The 19749-nt window shown below is 37.0% G+C and overlaps 1 protein-coding gene across 2 annotated transcripts in view; it reads right to left on the minus strand.

Moving 5' to 3' along the window:
• The window catches only part of XRCC4 (X-ray repair cross complementing 4), a 169433-nt gene extending 155553 nt beyond the window's left edge, over positions 1–13880 (minus strand). For both annotated transcript variants that reach the window (XM_061478721.1, XM_061478722.1), the window contains exons 1-2: positions 13706–13880; positions 7152–7339 (exon numbers count right to left, since the gene is read on the minus strand). In XM_061478721.1, coding sequence (XP_061334705.1) covers positions 7152–7339; positions 13706–13844 — 327 coding nt within the window. In that variant the 5' untranslated portion in view covers positions 13845–13880. The remainder of the gene's footprint in view (positions 1–7151; positions 7340–13705) is intronic.
• Between the last annotated feature and the right edge of the window lie 5869 nt (positions 13881–19749).

Here is a 19749-nt window from a genome sequence, read left to right on the forward strand (position 1 = left end):
AAATTCCTGTTGCTCTTCAGGCTCTGACTGTTGTTCATCCTCACAGAGAATATGGCGCTAGAGTCCTGTAGTGAAGTCTCAAGAGCCACATACACACTAATCTCTTTTCTACAGCATCTACTGTCCTCTGTATTTTTCTTGGGAAACTAAGACTTGTCAATATTCCATGAGTTGTATCTTTTCCTTCTAAAATTAAAGCATTTTGTACTCAGCTGTACAAGTAAAAGTAAGACTTGTTGTGTACAGATATTTGAAATGCACAGTAGGTGTGCCAATAGGAAGGAACTGAGAGGGTGGAAGGGGAAACAACACAGGAACAACAGAAGGCACAACTTAATTTTCTTCTTGTATACACCAAATGAATCTCTGTTATTTTAGGAAGATTTTACAGGCTTTTTAAAATATAATTAGACGGTCCTTGCACTCATGAAATAAGAAAATGCCTTTTACAGCATCGTTTACAATAAGCCTTAAAACAGTTAAACTATGATTTTTATTTAGTTGGACAGTTGTGAAATCCACAAATACTAACAGGTAATGTTTCAGTGCAGTGTTTGAGCCTTCCTTTTTCAATAATCCTTCATTTTTAAAGGTATATACTATCAGTATTTTAAATGCACTTCCCAACAGTTCTCAAACCATTGCTTACCAGAAGCAGCAATCAAATAGCTTACTAAAAATAAACAAGAAAAACCAGAATAACTTCGTTCTCCAGGACTTTTGTCAAATATTGAACACATATTAATATTTGGAAAAAAAACAAAACACCACCCAAACAACTTTTCTTACCTCAAGGCTACAGAAGTGATCCACTGCATTTAAAGTGAACACACAAGACCTGAAGAGTTCCTAAAAGTACATGCCAGGCAAAATGGGGAAAATCATGTAGCACTTAGAACTCTGAGATAATACAAAAAATAACACCCAATGCTTTTATTATATAAGGCACATAGTGAGCTATGTCTAAACCAGGCTTACAAGAAACTCATTCAAAGGCACACTCTTAAATCCATATACATGGATATAAATGATAAAGAAACACTGCTTTTACACTGACACAGAAATTAATCATTTCATCCTCCCGGCTTTTCAGTTAAGCAGTTAGTCAAATTGCCTGGGAAACAATCTGAACTCTCAGTGACCTTTGTTATCCAAACAACATATCCTCGGTGGTTTGGAGCAAAGTAGCTATTCAAACCTTGAACCAAAACAACTTGGACAGCATAAAGCCCTCTACCGATTTCACCTCACTCATTCAGTAAAATGCTGTGAAAAGTTTCAATTATGAACTTCTCCAACTATTTTAACCTGTTGTAAACTCATACTGAACTCACAACCGACCAAGGAAAAGCAGACACAGGAAATGGCAGAGACAAATAACAGTATCTCTTCCATCAGCCTAATCAGCATCAGTACTGTATCTAAGGTGGAACTACTTGAGCTCATACCCTCCCCCTGTTTACAAATTTACACAAAGAGCAAGGAAAAAAAAAAAAAAGAGAGACTGCCACGTTACTGAAAAAAAGAATACTGTTAGCCTGCTAGCACTCAAATAATTGTCTATCAAAGACTGTTTAATCAATGAAATTGCCAGAGGAAAAAAAAACAAACAAAACAAAACAAACAAAAAAAAACACCCTCTTGCCGGATTTCCACTATTTATTATATGTGGAGAGACTCGCTAAAGTACTTAGAAAGATTTACTTCCAAGTGGTCACCTACTTAGATCAAGCGCTAAATCACTGACTCTGTGATGATGTTTGTTTAGGTGGCAGCAGTTTAGTTGGCGAAGGCTCAATGGCCCCTCACTGAGATCTCTGTGTGTGTGGCCCATTTTGTACTGCAGCTGGCCTGACACACAAGTCCCACTGTATACCAAGCCCATTGTCATTTTAATGTGACTCTTAACAGACTACTTTGCCCTCACCTCCCTAAAAACAGCTCCTGAGGGCAGACTGCTGAACGCCCCATGGCAGAGCCACCTGTCATAAGGAAGATAAATCACAAAATACATCAGGATTTTTAAAAGTATAATTTTTTAGGCTCAGTTACATCAGGCTGAGATGCAGCTAGAACAAGCATTTATAAAACTCACATAGCATTTTATCTTTTTTTGATCACCTTTTCACATAGGTGAGAAAGTCCTAAATCCGTATGGATTTAAATTAGATTATGATTATAATTCTGACACTTTCAAAATCCCATGCCACTATGACACTGCAAAAGAAATATGTCACATATATATCTCTTCTAAACCAGATATTAATTATTTGTGACTTGGGGAAGTTTTCCATTTATTAAAAAAAATAAAAAATAATCAGTACCCTAAGTAGACTCATTCATTACATAAAAAATAGTATAAAGAGTATAAAGAATATGAGGAATACTCCTGGAGTAGTTGCAAGCATTTACCTTTAAGCATCTAGCTGTGGTAGTAGACATCAGTTCAGGGAAGGAACCTATTTCTTTATCAGCTAAACAGCTGAATTAGGTTGTAAATTGTAGTCTTCTGAATGACTGACAGATGCTGCAAATGACTCCCCTGATCTCTACTTACACTGAAGGTAAAAATTACATAAAAATATCCAAAGGGATTTCACATCTGGATGCATCCTGTCTTCCTACTCTCCCCTAAGCTGTTGTAGGGTCTCTCTCCTTTGCCTTCAAAATAGGGCTTTCAATAACAGGTATAAATTCAGCCTTAGTTAGCAGCACAAAAGAGGGGGAAGTAATTTTAAGGAGCCACAGACAAGTTTTTAATCTCTAAATTTATAATCTTCCATAAGCAAATAGGGGATAATTATTCTTCCCTACCAGCTAAGAAAGGAAAACCAATCTGATCTTCAACAGCTTGTTTGTAAGTTTACCTCAATGAGGAGGTGTTTACAATGTCAGGTTTTACTGCTATTGTGGAGAATCATCTTTCAGACCAACCGCCCTCAAATCCTCCACCCAGACTACAAAAGTCACAACAAACTTTGAACAACCAACTTGTGGCAGCCAATAAGGGATGACAGACCTGTTCTCATGAGGCAAGATCTACATCCTCCAGCCTACTACTCTTCAACATGTGTGTGTCTGTATCTGTAAATACAAGTTCCTTAGTGAAGACACTATGTGTGAGCACAGTCTGGGCAGGCTAGCAGAGATTCACAGGTTTTGCGGATGAAGAATACCTATTAAGTCATCTAGTGTACTGTACTGCCAATTCAGGATAGTTACCTACAGTGTATTTTCCATTTCTTTGTCCAATCCATACCAATTGCCCTATATAATTTTGGCACATAATTTTAGGTTAAGCAGCTCTTTAGCAAGCTGCTCCAAAGAATGTAAAAATTATTTCAAATACCACAGGAATCAACTGATACCCCAAGGTGGTATACACAGATGTAGCAGTATACTTGTCCAACATGGATGTGATATATATATAAAAAAAAAAAGAAGAAAAAAAAGAATTATAGCTTAACATTCTTTCTCTGCTTTATCAAATACATTCTCTTTGCGTATTAAAGTAACAAAAATTGGTAAACTCCATGCTATTACAGACAAGTGCGAAATGCAAATGCACCAAGAATGTTATTTAAGAGTATTCATTTAAACTATGGTATCTACAAATAAATGTGAATTTTCTTAGCAAGGAGACAGAACATGAAGCAGCTTGTCCCACAGGCTGCAAAAATTCACCACTGCAAATTCCTTAAGATGCTTTAACAACCACATTCCAGCTTGGGTATACCCATCATGTACCTAAACCTCACAGACTTTTCAGCCAGTAATTATTTATAGACTGCATAGATAAAATTTTTAAGTAAGGGTGCAGGACATAACTCAACTGAATCTATGATGTATTCAGAAGAAAAATGTCAAATTGTTTTGTAGACATTGTACTCTTCATCTTTTATAGGAATTAGTGTTATACCCAGGCTGGACGGAAAACAGTGGCAAAGCACTGCACTGGAAATTATTGGCTGAGATGGACATAAATGACTGTTGGCGATCAACATCATCCTGTAGGTATGTTTCACTAAAATTGATGAAATATAATTAAGTTTCTGTATACAAGCATGCATATACCTCTAAAAAAAGGCATACAGATTTTCCAAGAGTATTAAATTTCTTCTTAGGAAACTGTGTACTCATTGGATTAAAAAAAATCCAATAATAGACAGCTGCATGAACTGATAAGCATTTTACATCTCACAAAAGATAACAATGCATTTCAGGAGTTTTGGTTGGGGTTTTTTTAACTAAAAAGAGTTAACTGCATTATTTAAGACTAAGCTAAAGATTCAGCATTCAAACACAGCCAAGCACATTTTATGCATAGCTTTCTGTACCCTCTCCTTTTGTTATGTATCAGATGATAAAAACATTGGTTTAAGAATAGTAATCTTCTACTTATTCCCAACAATTTAATGGACTCTTTTCACAATGGTTATTAATAATAGAATGGGGTAGGAGAGAAGTAGGGAACTTTAAAGTAGTATTAAGTGTCCTACCGTCAAAATTGGAAATAACTGTTGCTTTTCCTTTATGCCCACATTTTTAAACAAAAACATGAAGATTAACTACCTCTCTCAGTTTGACTGCAGGTAGCACATCTAACAAAAGAAATGCGACACAGTTTAACGAAAAGCTCCCCTTCCTCCACTCACACATCTCCATCACCATCCTGCTACCCCCTACCCAGCCCATGTGGCAATTTATACACATATACATTGATTGATTGATGGCTTGGCTTTGCGAGTGAAGATTTGGGAAAGGCTTTACCCATGCTTACTACAAGCACGATGACTAAGAGCAATGTGGGATAGGCAAATCTGGTTGGAAAAGGCTGCCTGAGCATTCAGGATGTTTCTGAACAGGACCGTCATCTCCTGGGACAATCTCGAGCGAACGATGTCCTGAACGACCCACATGCAAGGCTGGATCTGCAGCTTCCAGTGCACCTTGTCACCTGCCGTTTCATCCCTCACCTGTTGCTACAGGGCTTTGCAAGTGTGAGTAAACCCCTCCAGCCTGCGCAGTGGATTTTGTAGGTGAGGCACAGTGTGCGTGGAACTGGCCCCACCCTTTACACCTGAGGTTTAACTGCCATGGCCTAGCTAGCTAGGATGGTGACAGCAAAGTCCTCAGGTTGTAGGTTTTGTAAGAGTGTCCTTCTCTTAGATAAAGGACCATACAAGGCTAGACGAGCTCCATCAGCCGGGTTTGAAGATAGGAGTTTTCCTTCTCCTGTGAGGATGACTTGCCTTCGCTAATGAAGATTTGGAAAGGGCTTTACCCAAGAATTCTGAACAAGACTGTCATCTCCTGGGTCAATCTCTAGCAACCGACGACACAACAGCACATCATCAAATGTCTAGGCGGGATTCTGACTTAGAGGTGTTCAGTCATAAGCCCGCAGATGGTAGCCTCACGCCAGTGGCTCTTCAGCCAAGCACACACACCAGGGGTCTGAACCTGCGGTTCCTCTCATACCAAGCAGCATTACTACTGCAACAACACATCATCAGTAGGGTAAAACTAACCTGTCTCACGACGGTACACACACACACACAGAGTTCCTGAAATATGAAAAGATAACATTTTCATACTGATTAAGCCAAAGACATAAAGACAAAATACAAATACCCAGTAAGAAAAATAAGTATTGGTAACAGATAAAACACTGAATTTAAGTCACATTTAAGTTACAGGGTAGTTTCTCTAGGCTTCCTCTGCAGTAAATGTACATTTAGCTGAATCTCAGCCCACTGGATGTACAGAGCCCAGGAAAATGAATTTCCTAATTTAATACTGAACGATACACATAATAAGTGCTTTCACAGAGAAGCTGCAAGATGTTTGAAACATATGCTATTATATACCTGAAAGCTATTTGTAATTCTCGCAAAGGCTTTGGCAGTTTTATTTGTAGGCACTAGTTGGGGAGAAGGGGGGGGATGGGGGTGGGGAAGGGAGGTATATTTTCACCCAAGAAATTACATCTTTTCTAAGAACACTCTTTAGACATCTAAAAATAAAAGCATGCATAGCAATCAGAACACTGAAGGCTGAGCATTGATTTTTAAGGAGGGAGAAGGAAATCAAAACCTTAATTTTTTTAAGAGTACAAACAAGGAAGATTACCTTAAATTACTTTCTTCACCAGAAAAGCTTTAACACCAAATCACAACACAAAATAACCAAAAGTATCTACAAATACAGATTGTACTGGTTTCTTTCTTGCTTTAAAAGGACCATTTTCTTGGCAGCCAAGAAACCAAAATGGAATCGCATACGCAGCTGTAATTTAATGCAATTTCAAGAAGGAAACAATTTTCGCTTTAGCTTCCAAAAGATTTGAGGTAAATAAAAAAGCTCATTTCAAAAGTATGTTTTTGCATTTGAAAATAATCTTACTTAAATTTTAATATTTTTCCTTATTTATGTGCATATAGAGAGACGAAAGAAGAAACAAGCACAGCAGAAATGCTTTGGGCATTTGTAATTTTAAAAGGAAAGCATACTTCCTAAATTAGGAATTAAGAATAAAGCTATACTACATGGAATATACCATCTTCATACTGAACTGCATCTTCAATGTGCAGGTATACCCAAAATATAAAATTATAAAGTGGTTTGAGTTTGAAGGGACATCAAAGCTTATTCAGTTCCACCCCCTTGCCACAGGCAGGGACACCTTCCAGTAGACCAGGCTGCTCTGAGCCCCGTCCAACCTGGCCTTGAACATTGCCAGGGATGGGGCAGCCACAGCTTCTCTGGGCAACCTGTGCGAGCACCTCACCACCCTCACAGGGAAGAGCTTCTGCCTAACAGCTCATCCCAATCTCCCCTCTTTCAGGTTAAAGCCATTCCCCCTCAGCCTATTACTACACTAATCCAAAACTTACATAGACAAATAATATTCTTATGCAGTAGCATTTAAGAAAGTAACACAGAAATAGTTATATTGGTACCAGCTTCTACTGGTACCAGAAAAACTCAAACTTGTTTCTAGTTTGGCCCATGGCAGAGCACACAATATGCAGTTAGAAATATGTATTGCAGGTCTGTCAATTTCAAATAATCTAATAAAATACAGAAATGTACCAAAAAGGTCCTTCCTATAGTTTAACATTCAAATTGAAACATTTAACTATACTTACAGAGCCATCCTTCAGATTTCTTTCATAGGAGAAGTGACACTCCGTATTTTCATCATCCCTTGAAACAGCAAAGTTGTATCTGCCAACTGATTCTTCTCCAGCTATCAATGCTTTCTTCAGTTCTTCAACATACTTTTCTCTGTTCATTTCCATGTCCGCAGCCTCCCTAGAAATTTCAGCTTCGGACACTATCAGAAAGAGACATGTGAGAAATACCTTTATGGGTATTTGTGAATACGTGTATATGTGAGCATGTATATATACTTATATGAACATACAGGCAGACACATACTGTAAGGAATAGGCAAAATTAATATCTTAATGGAGACTATTCTTTCCTTGACATACTATGTGCCAGATGCTAATAGAAAGGTAGCAGGAATACTGCTTTTTCCTAAGAATTTAGTTTTGTTCGTTTTCTGTCTAAAAATGGTTTATTGCTACCAGTGCACAATTCTACTTGCCTAAACTTATTCTGAATAACACTAACCTGATAACAGAAAGTGGAACGTTTGAACTATGATTTATTGTGCCCTCTGAGGTCTCTTTGAAAGCATGTAATCTGAACCCTGTAAAACAACAGATGATATTGCCTCCTCACACATTCTTAACCTAGTTTTCCTAGTTTATAACTTACAATCTGAAGAAAAAACAAGCTGTCAATTTACAAATGAAACTACACCAAGAGACTCAAGAATCCTTGTTTTACCCTTCACACTCAAACACCACGAAATGAGGGATGTGTTTCCAGTTTGCACTACATAAGGTCTATGAAGAAAATTTTATTCCATTCCTTTGAAGATGAAGAATGACTGAATACAGTACAGAATAGGCCAATAAAGATGTACTGTTGTTAAAAGCTATGATAACCTTTACCATCTGCTTCTGATCATTTATTTCTTCCTAAGTCTTGGTAAAACCTCAAAATGAAATGGCAGGTTACCAAAACCCACCATCTTTCGCTACAAGTAGCAAGAAACAGTTCTTGATTTTACCTCCTGGGCCCCTGCTTATCTTACTTCCTTTTTAGTTTATTCTACATAGTGTTTCCTTAGAACTTTTAAAGATCAAATGTTAATCAGAATAACGATCTCAATGAGTGCAGAGTTTTCTTGCAGAGACAGATGTAAGCAAAGACTCTAAATTAAAGATAGGACATCTATAACATACTGCAGGCTTTCATGTGTAGCTTACCAATACAGTATTTTAGATTGTTTACTTAATTAACAGAAGTGTTTCCTTTTCTTCTGGCCAATCTTCTGAGCAAGACTGCTCTGGATTGTCACTTGCCCCTACCTGCTCTTAAACCTGTCTAGAATTTGAGAGAGCAAGTTATACAAAAAGACATTAATTTGGAACATCTTGGGAATAAAAAAAAAAAAAGGAAAGAAAAAAAAAAGAAAAAGACACACACACACATCAAAAGCCAACTCAGAAACCCAGTAAAAAAGAGGTACCCCACTTAAAAACCTACTAATTAGGTTTTATTAATTAATACCTGTATTTCTTCTCTATACAAATGCCTTTGTTCATAAGTATTAGCTTTTGTAGTCCTCCTCTCTACACAACTCAAAGTATGGAAAACATGTAAGCTTTACCAATCTTACACTTAACCGAGAGGGGTTTGTTGCGTTTTTTTGTTGGGGTTTTGTGCCCTTTATTTTATTTTTTTTAATAACTGGTCGCAGTAATCAGTTTAGCCATCTATTCACAAATACATTCACTGTGCACACAAAGAAATACTACCTTTCTAAACACTTTAAGTGATTACATTACCATACGCCTGCAAAATCTGCTAAGGCAGATCAGTCATGAACACCCCATTCTACTACTCTGTTTATAAGACAAGGGAGAACAGTTACGTGAAAAAGATGCAGGTGGCAGGAGAGAGCATGCTAATGTCACCACTTCAAAGAAACAAAAGGTTGACACAAAGAGAAGCTACCCTTTTCTGTGAAAAATCTCAGCCTGCAGATACGCTCATTTAAAAGGATAAATTAGTGGGTCAGAATCACACTAGTTATCCCCTAGGACAAGGGTTTTTTTCCTAGCAGATTCAAATGTGTTAGGTCCTTCGAAAGCCAGAAAGCAAAGGGATGCAAAGGAACTGAACTGCTTTGAAGTTATAAGGTAAAAAATCAAGGAAAAAGAATGGAATTAGTCTCATAAATATCAGCAATTCAGTCTCTGTCATGCAAAGATGAAAAATGTCAGGTGTATGGCAGTCTGAAATCTGTCACAAAGTTCCCTATATTGTTCTTAAGAAAACACTTAAAAATGAGTATTCTCTGCTCTCCTTTCAAAGATACAAGAGGAAACCTGTCACACTTACAGTAACCTAACATAAAGTAAAAGGACAAGGTATGACACACAGTATTTTACAAAATCAGCAACACCACAAACATTCAGCAGATGGCAGAAACTGCAGAAATGTCATTATATGTCAAAAAGAATAGAGGAATGCTATGGAACATGCATTACAATAAACCAGAAACAAAACAACTTCATAATCAGTATTCCCAAATTGGAGAAGGTGCTTCTATCCTCACCTTTTAAGTTGCATTACCTATATTGCAGAGAAAGAAAAATAAAAAGGAGATGGGTGGAATAATGAGGCAAGGAAGAAGTGTGGCATATTAAACTGTACGTTCCTACAGATTTGTAAGCTGAAGATGTGTGTTCTTAGTAAAAGCACATCTCACAAATGTGTGTTCCTAGTAAAAGCACATCTCACAAAACAGAAACTATTCTGCTGTCCATTTCAGCAGATGCAATAGGTAATTGTACGTAAATGTTTTTTTGTATGCAGCCTAAGACTGATGAGCTTTAGGGCACTGAAATACTCTGAGACACCTAATAAACTAATGATTCAAAACATTTATATCTTGGTATCGTCGTTTGAAGAACGTTATACTTTTCAAACTTATTTGTACAACCCAAAAGGAAAATTCAAGGAGAGCTAAAGTAAGGGCAACAGCAGCCCTCTTCACTAAGCTAAGGTTTGAAAAATGTTTATGAAAAGGAACATGGAACAAGGACACAGAGAAATCGATAAAGGCACAGCAGAATCCTTTCTTCTCTGGACGGACATCACAACCATCTCTTTTCCTAAGATGTAAACCCCCTACCTAATAGAGGAAGAGAAAGAGGCTAAGACAGAGTACAATGTATGTAGCCAGTTAGTACTACTCGTTCAAACAGCACTTTGAGTGCAAAGCCACAATTTAGCTCCAATGCTGAGTCACTGCCTCGATCCCTGTGCACCACACCTATCCAACTGGCATATGGGGCATGAACAAGAGCAAAGCCAGCATGCAGCACTGAAAACATGAGCAGACCTACAAGCAAGCAACTACTAAGTCAACATCGGCTCTGCATTAATCCTCACACATTAAGACTGACAGGTATTTCAGAACAGGACTTCATATCATCACAAAGGTCAATGCAAAGCAGGAGGCTTTAAACTTACACTGGCCATTGCACGTGTTACCAGTTCTTCCCCACCTCACTGTAAACCAAGTAGTTCAACTCTCAGCCTCAACATAACTGAATGCATCTAAAGGCTGGATAGGGCTTTGAGCAATCTGATCTAGTGGAAGGTGTCCCTGCCTAAGGCAGGGGATTGAAACTGGATGAGTTTTAAGGTCATTTCCAACCCAAACCAGCCTGGGATTCTGTGATCTTAGATGAAGTAGCAGAAGTATTTTCAAAGATACTTAAAAAGTATTTTAAGCATGAAACGGATGTTAGCAGAAAGGCTTAAGACTTTGACAATTGCCACCTGCATCTTTTTTTTTTAAACTCAAAGCAGTACTTTTAACGTTCACGTAAAGAGTAGAACTTTTGTCAGGGGAAAAAGCTAAGCCTACATGTCAGTGAAAAATTGGGGGTACAGTGCTGCTGAACAGTTATTTTGCAGAGCTAACAATCCACCAAATATAGCAAGAATTGAGTGAGAAAAGCACACAAGAAATTTACCATCAAAACATTTCTATCTTCTTTATAAATCACAACCACCAATTTCCTGATTACCTAGCTTATTTCTTGTACAGGATGCAAGACAGGTTGAAAGAAAAGAAGCCACTAGTACATCAGCAATCCACTCAAGTCCCTCAAAACAGTAGAGACAGAAATACGGAATCGCCTGCAGAATGAGTCAAAGAGGGGAAGAAAAAAGTAAGTTGGAAATAACTGCTGAAATAAGTGTTTGTCTAGAACAACAACACTGAGATAAATCTTTAATGAAAAGAAAAAAGCTAAAAAACCAAAGTTACTAACATATGCTGTAATAGAGCACTTGGGTTTTTCTCCAGTGGTGCCTGTACCTGGCTGCATGTTCCTCTACCTTATAGAACTAGCAAAACTGATCATTAGCAAAACATGGAATGTATAAATCCACATACCTGTAATTCTTTAACCCAATACCAACTTAATACATTAGATCATATTGCGTATTTGTGTGCTTCTCCTCCCTCCCAAGATTTACTTTTTTTTTTTTCTCCATCCTTAAATAAGACTCCTAACACTTTTCATCATCACATTCAATATATAAAACCCATAAAAGAACTCCATCAGCAACCCCCATTCACTTCCTGGTAGGTTTTGCCAAACAAAATAATCCACAGCACGAGAAACTCAAAAGGGATTTCCCATAGCAAGAATTTTCTGATTAGAGCTTTCCCTCATCCCAGATTTTGAATTTAGAGTCTAAGCACTCTCAAACATGATGTAATAACTTAGAAAAAGCATATAAGAACTTGAACTCCTAAAGAAATTATTGAAAGGACTGCAAATTCAATAGGGTTTCCTTAGAAATGGATCGCATAAGAAATAGAAGTATTCTCCTTTGGATGAATCCCTTGTGCTCATGCTAAATGGCTGTGGGTTTCTTTCTTTTCTTTCAATAGAGTGAGATCATCTTGCTTTCACTGGTTCTCTGTTTCGGAAAATTATAAGCCGTTCTGCCAGATGCAGGAAGTTAACAAAACGAGAACTGTGTTTATGTATTTTTTCTATACTCTTCCAGTTAGAGTAACACAGCTTTTACTTAGAAAAATAAGAGATTCAAAGAATCAGCTTGTCATGAATTTTAAACTGGGAATTTTTAAGTTATGTAAGAACAACCAGAAAAGCCTTTAAACAGAAAAACTAGTATGCTCAATTAGTTAGGCATTTATCAATGTTAACATCCCTTTTGTTATTTTGAAAATATATAGTTTGACTATCCTATTGTCAAATCAAGAAAGAAAAACCTTTCATGCCAGACCATAGTGAACCAGCAGGGGAATATATGCATATGTCTTGTGCAGGAACTCTTAATCAATAGTGTGTTTGAAATGTCAAAAGGAATATGGAAGAGCTGTTTTAATGCATAGGTAGACATATTTTAAATTAGTCTTATTTCCTAGGTTTGAAAGAAAAAAAAAGTAAACATTGTATTCAAAATAAGGTTAATGAATGATTAAGCTTCTTTTTATACATAGGAGCTAGATATATACACACATAGTTTGTATACACACAAACACAAAGCCCTGTTAGATAGACACATAGGTAGGTAGGTAGGTAAACAGATAGATAGATAGATAGATAGATAAGATAGATAGATAGATAGATAGATAGATAGATAGATAGATAGATAGATAGATAGATAGATAGATAGATAGATAGATAGATAGATAGATAAGGCCTATTTGAAAGCTCGGTTTACACAGGAACTGAGCAGGGGGGAAACAATGTCAGCTGGGCAGGGAGAAAGAAGGAAGGAAGGAACTACATGGTCATATATTCTTATAGAAAATGAAGAGTCAGAAATAGAAAAAAAAGAGTCAGGAAATGTTTTCACCTACAATATGCTGTGAAATATATTATTCTTTCCTCCCTCTGAAATATTTTTGCCACTGAGAGAAGGGCTTCTGATCAAGCATTTGACACATACCTAAATGAACACACAAATCTTTCTTCTTTTCGTTAAGCATGAATGAAAGAAGTACGCACCTATTAAAAGACCCATTTTCTTATTCAGGTTTTCTTCCAACTTGTGCCAAGAAAAAAAAAAAAATCTAGTCCCTTCTCCTTCTCTAAAATTCACCTGAGTACCAAACAGAGCTACCTTTAATTATTAAGATTTTATAAAACTGCTTAAAAACCATCTGCAATTAAAAGCTTCTTGAACTACAGTTTGCAAATGCAACTTGCATAACTGTTCAAGAATCTGGAGAAGACATGTAAGTGGTACTCCTCCAATATCACTGCACTCCATTAAATTCTTAAGAAAGAACAAAATATTGCATATCCATATGCTAAATGAATTAGTATTAGGTTTGACACAGAGTCTTTCCAAATTTGAAAGACCTCTGAACACTTCCCAGAAGATCATGAACTACACCTCCTCTTTCACCAGGAAGAAGTGATGTTCATAAAAAGTTTTTGATGCAAGCTGCAGGTCACAGTCTAGAAAATTATTCATATAACAAAAAATAATCTAGAACAGTAATAATAATAAAGAACAGTAATAACTTAATACAGGCTTGGGTTTTTTTGCTTTACATTATTACCTGCCCCAGTCCATGCACATTGACCATCAGTTAGTGTTATACCAAAGCCAGCACCTAAATCTTTTTCCCATGACACTTGTAGGAAATACGTTGCTTCTGGATCAGAAACTGGATGAATTCTGTTCAAAGTCTTCTCCATTTTCCAGATACCTGTTTGGGAAGTAAGATAATCCTTTTATAACCAATGGCTTATTTTCCAGAGGTCCTTAGCAGTTTTATATAACCAGCTTAGGAAAAAAAAACAACACAAAAACACACAAATATAAGTGTACTTAAAATGTCATTTTACTTTCCTCCACAAATTCAGATTTGCAGAGAATTAAGGTTTCCAAACAGAAAACTGGATTACAATAAGTAAGGTTTAAAAGAACAGTGACAACAAACAAATGTACTTGAATAGTCCCAAATTAGTAAACTAAGAGTCAGGAAGATGAGGAAGAGAAAATTACAATAGACATACAATTCCCCATGCCTGTGTTTTTCATTTACAGCTCGCTATCACACAACATACAGCACATGGAATAGAATGGAAAAATCAATTTAATCTGGGAAACTGACAGGTGAAAGCATGCTACTAAGGTTCACTGCAAAGCAGAGGCTGTAGTGGATGCCAGTTACCATAGAATTTCTAATTTTTAAATAATATACTTTAAAAACTAAATGCTGCAGAAACCAAAATTTATGACATTACAGCGATTTTTTTGCTCAGTATCAAAGCGACTTGGCAACCTGTACTTAAGACCTTCTAAATAATCTTATCCATTTATACATATTCTGATCTGACAACAATGAATCCTCAGGGTACTCAAGAACTTTGAAACTGCATTTGGCTATTTGCTCATAATAATGGAGAAACAGAAATGAAAACTTCATTAGTGAATGAAGAAGGGCTACATGTTCACTCACACACTAAATATAGCATGTATTGATAAAAATAGGAAAACGCAAGTGAGGCATTTAAACTACATGCACTGAGTACAACGATGCCTGGACAGGCTAGGTATTAAAAGCTCTATCAGGTTTTCCATCTGAAGCATAGCAACAAGTGATAATGATCAGACTCAGTTTAGGCCTTGAGAGGACTCTGTTCTTCAAGTGGTGGTAGAAGGAAGCTCCTTCTTTATTCATGGACATTGAGAGCCAAGCCTAGAGACAGATTTAATGACCGCTGGTCTTCCAAAAAGTTGGAGTCTTAGGAAGAACAGTTTTAAGTGCAGCTGACTGCACTGTGTCTGACCTTTGCTCAGCTCTGTGCTCAGCGACATTTTGAATGCCTTTCCCTCGCCCAGACAAATGCACAGACAAACGCACAAAAATACATGAATATAAGACTTGTTTTTCGAGCTTAAAGCTGCATTAACAGCTGGACAACACCTACATTGTCAGTAATAAACATTCATTACAGATATCAATAAGGTTAATGAAATATCACATTAACTGCTTCTGATGGCTAATTAGACCACAATATACATCACCTTGCACTAACGAATAACATTTCTAAACAGTAAGAACATCACATAAAGTGTCTGCTGCAAATTTCAGGCTAAGATTTAGTGAAAACATGTTACTAGGCACTTCCAGCATTCCTGACTACCCATTAAATTTTCATCACCAAATACTTAAAACACTAACTTTATTTTTCCACCTTACTGCTTAAGTTCACATAAGCACCGTAACATTTTCCTCTTTATTCTTCTGACAAGTTTAGGATTCAAAAGCTATGGTAGTAGTAGTAAATAAATCATGTACATACAGCTAACCATCGTAAATTCTCACCAACAACAGTAAAGAGGGACAACTTGACTACTTGCATCCATAAACCACCATTGCTTATACTATTACAGATGTCATAGTAATAGTAGTAGGTACAGGAAATGTACCAAAAACGAAAAGCTTACTTAAAAGAAATATTGAAAAATTAATCTGAGTCTAAAAATGTCTTCTAATTCCATCACCAAGCACATGGCCATTTCTGAAAATCTAGAGTGTATCTGTGCACCTGAAAGCCAGAACAAGTGGGGCACTGAGGCCTGGAATAGTGCCTTTGCAACTAGTGATTACAGAACTAACGCAATTTTAAAGATTTGTAGTGCATTAACTGCCTGGACATGAGTTAATAAACAGCACAAGACAGGAAGCACAAGTAATGAGTGTAGTATGTTCAAGCACACAGGCATGTATTCTCCTTTGCTTGCCAGATTTCCTTTTCCTTGTTCTAGAAAAATACAGAGTCTCTTATGAAATATTTCCACACAAGTCCTTCTTTGAAAGACAGTATTTTTAAAAATACTTTAATTATTCATTTTTATTTAGATTGTGAAAACTTGCACACAACCCAGTCAGACAGCATACAAGGTACTGATGCATATGTAGCTTAACAGGGAGGTTTTGCTTGTTGCTCAGAGAAGCTGTGGCTGCCCCTTCCATGGCAGTGTTCAAGGCCAGGCTGGACAGGGTTTGAAGCAACCTGGTCTAGTGGAGGCTGTCCCTGCCTGTGCAGGGCATTGGAACTGGATGAGCTTTAAGGTCCCTTCCAACCTAAATGAGCCTGTGATTCTATGATATACACAAATTGCAGAGTCACCATAGCATCAAGGCTGTAATAAGTTACTGCCGACATGAGTATCCCCCAAACACTAAATTCTAAAAGTGAAAATAATTTCAATCTGATATGTAAATAACACTTTAAAAGGCCAATCATTCAACAGGACAATTAATTGTCATAACCACCGCACATGCAAAATTCCAGCCAACAGTCCTGCATGTGCTTGTCCCACCACAAATATTGGTTTAAAAATTAGCGAATTTTTAAACCAGTGTCAAACCATTTCTCTGTTGTGACTATTGTCTCAATCCATTATCACTACACCTACAACTGAAGCATAAAGAGTCACAGCTGCTTAAAGTACTCTGGGCCAGACAGTTGGTCAGAACAAAATAACTGCAGATGTACTGACAAAGGGGTTTGTAAAAAAACATGTTGACTTGGGACCTGAGCTTCCACAGAACTGGGCTCACAAGCCTGTAGAAGCTGGCACTGCTTTTTTAAGGTTTTACTAAAATACACATCCCCACCGAGTCAGAATTTCATTATGAAAAGCAGCCAGAAACATAAAGGATGTAGGAGAACTGAAACTTTAAGTTAGCTTCCCATTCACATCTTTGGGTGGAAAGATAAGGATCCAGCTAAGAACTGTATTAATGCTGAAAATAGTTAAACCAGCCACCCAAATTTTGGCACTCTCATTATTTAACATTCCAGACACTGCTGAAGCTTATTAAAAAAATAATTTAAAAAAATTTAATAATGATTACATAAACCCACACTATTCTTACAGCTATCCAACAAACTGCATTACTGAAATCAGACCCTTACTACTGCAGTTTAAAAAAGCAGCTCTGAGACTATTAGACCGTAGGAGTACCTTTCAGTGACATTCAATTGTCTCAAACACTATTTTGGTAGCTCTTTCCATTCACTGCCTCAACAAAATCCAAGCAGTCAAACCTCCTCCCTTAATTACAATAAAGAAAAGTTGCAGAGAAACCTACTGATTAGGGCCATAAGAAAACCAGTGTTTTTCTCCTGCAGGGCACAAGAGGTCACAACACATACCAGCACCTCACTGTGCTAGAGCCAAGGATGCCAGACAAAGCTTGCAGGTGGGAACAGTCGAGTCCCACCCCAAATTTGTAAATCAGAGACTTTATTGAGGCCTTCGAACAGTTGGGGATTGAGCTGTTTATCTTTAGCACTTTGTCCCTTTGGTCTTTGTCTTCTATGATCTGTATTAGGCAATGTTTCTTTCTAAGGAGGAATCAGATGTTGGCTGGCATACAATTGACTGGAGTCTGCTCTCTGAACAAACAGTGTACACAGTTGCTTCTGAATAAACAAGACACTTTTAAAACTAGTTTACAAAGAATTTTATATGTTGTTTTGGATAGCACTAGGCACAGACCAAAAGCCAAACCTTTTAGGCTGCTCCAACACTGCATCATTGATAACAATTTTAACTTCAGTGTTTTTAATTCCATGCAGACTAATGGCTTTTTTAGAAACTGCTTCAGCTGCAGGTGTTGTAAACTTCAGCAGCTATGCATGGAAGGCTACTTACTGCTCAGAAAGAGCTACTATGTCTTTCGAATGGAGCAATTAACTTAAGTGCTTTCTTGTTGAGAAAAATAGGGAGCTATCTATAGTGAGCTCAGAAGACCAGCACATAAAGCACACTGCTATTAAAGTCTATAATTTCATCCCCTTCTGTCATTGGCTTGACCACAACATGCACTACAAATCAGAATCTAATGACCAGAAAAAAGTGCACAGTTAACCTATAGTCAAAGAACAGGTACTATTCAGTAAATGCCATATGTACTTATATAACTGGATAACTGGAGATTTAAACTAGTTCAGAAAAACTCAGCTTGCTTTTAAAGATTAAACCTAGCTATTACCACATTTTTCTAACATAAGAAAATATGATAATGTCTGTATTTATTACTATTTCTAGATACATATTTCATGCGAATTTATATTCTCTAATGATAATTTAAAATTCCATTAGCTCCAAGACTTCCAGAGGATGAAAACTAGAATATCTGACAGAAACCTATGACAGAAACAGTCAGCTATGACTCTGTTCGTCTAAGAACTACTACTGACCTAATAAGGACTTCCTCTTTTCTTTTTGAAAGAATACGATCAGGCCAACAAACATGAAGGAAATGATACAGCAGCTTTCCTATAAAATCTCTGATGCCTGACATTCCCTTGGACACAATATTTGTTTGACACCGAAGAAATAGTCAGTAATAACTCTCAGTTGCAACTTAAAGATATACCTGAAGACCAAAAAATAAAGTTTTGAAAGAGCTCTATTTCCTAGTGAAATTTAGGGGGCCAACACATTTTTATAGTACGTGCAACCTAAATTGTATCTAGTTGTTCTTTTGTTTAACTTTGTTCTATATTAAAAGCACAAGGATCACAAATTTGTCAATAACATAACTTTGTCTTGCATATAAAGGAAACAAATAAAAAATTGGCACTGGATATGAAGAAGTGACTGAATTACTTTATAACTTTCTGCAGACAGGTGAACAGCCCATTTTAAAAACACAGTTCTACATGACAGCATTTAATCAAGAGACTGACTTCAAGGCAGCTGCAATCAGTATTTGGTCCTCACGGACCCAAGTGCAAAAGCAAGAATCACATGGCTAACATTTGCACTGCTTCCTTCCCACTGTTCTGTGGCAGCCACAAAAGGATTGGAAACATGTATATGTTTTTTGTGCAGTTGTGCTCCCCCCCTTCCCCCAAATAAATTAAAAAATTAAAATAAAACAGTCTTGAGCTTGTCAGACCACTAGGATATGGAAGATTTGCCACAAAATATCTGGAATCTACGATAAAGAACAACCCTTATCAGACTTATTTACTACAGTCACCAGCTGAAAAATTAGGAGAAACAGAAAGAAGCAGACAGTCAACAACCTTTATAGTAGGAATCTTACTAACAAGCTTTGACCGTAATTGCAGCCCAGAGGCAAAGCCCACCCTGGTGTCTTTCATGCTCTTGAAATCTCAGACCTAACCCACTACCAACTCCTGGCATCCAGACTTGCCAGGCTTACTTACAAGCATCTATACTAGGAGATAGTTTAAGCTATAACAAAGTTTATTAAAATAAACACCCAAGTGGGCAATTCTACTAGTATATAGTAGCAAGTAAGGAAGTATCTGGATAGAAAAGAGATAAAACCCTTCTCCCCCCCTCCTTTTTTTACAGACTCTTGCCAGATAACAGTTCAGTTGTGTGCACACTGTCAAATCCTCACTTTCCACAATCACTATCAGAAAAATCCTAAGGTTTCCCTAGATAAAGCCAGTTTGTAACTGGATGTTACAAACTTGTAGAAAATAAAATTGAGTCATACAACTGATATATTTCCTGATGAAAAAGTTAATTTTAGTAACAAAGTTACTAAAAAGTGGGTATAGAACCCAGCAAGGATCAAAGATGATCACCAGGCCAGCT

This window comes from Pezoporus flaviventris, unplaced genomic scaffold (genome assembly GCF_033815535.1).
Source record: "Pezoporus flaviventris isolate CSIRO_AGI_PZ_B2104156 unplaced genomic scaffold, CSIRO_AGI_Pfla_v1 ptg000131l, whole genome shotgun sequence".
Taxonomy (NCBI): Eukaryota; Metazoa; Chordata; class Aves; order Psittaciformes; family Psittacidae; genus Pezoporus; species Pezoporus flaviventris.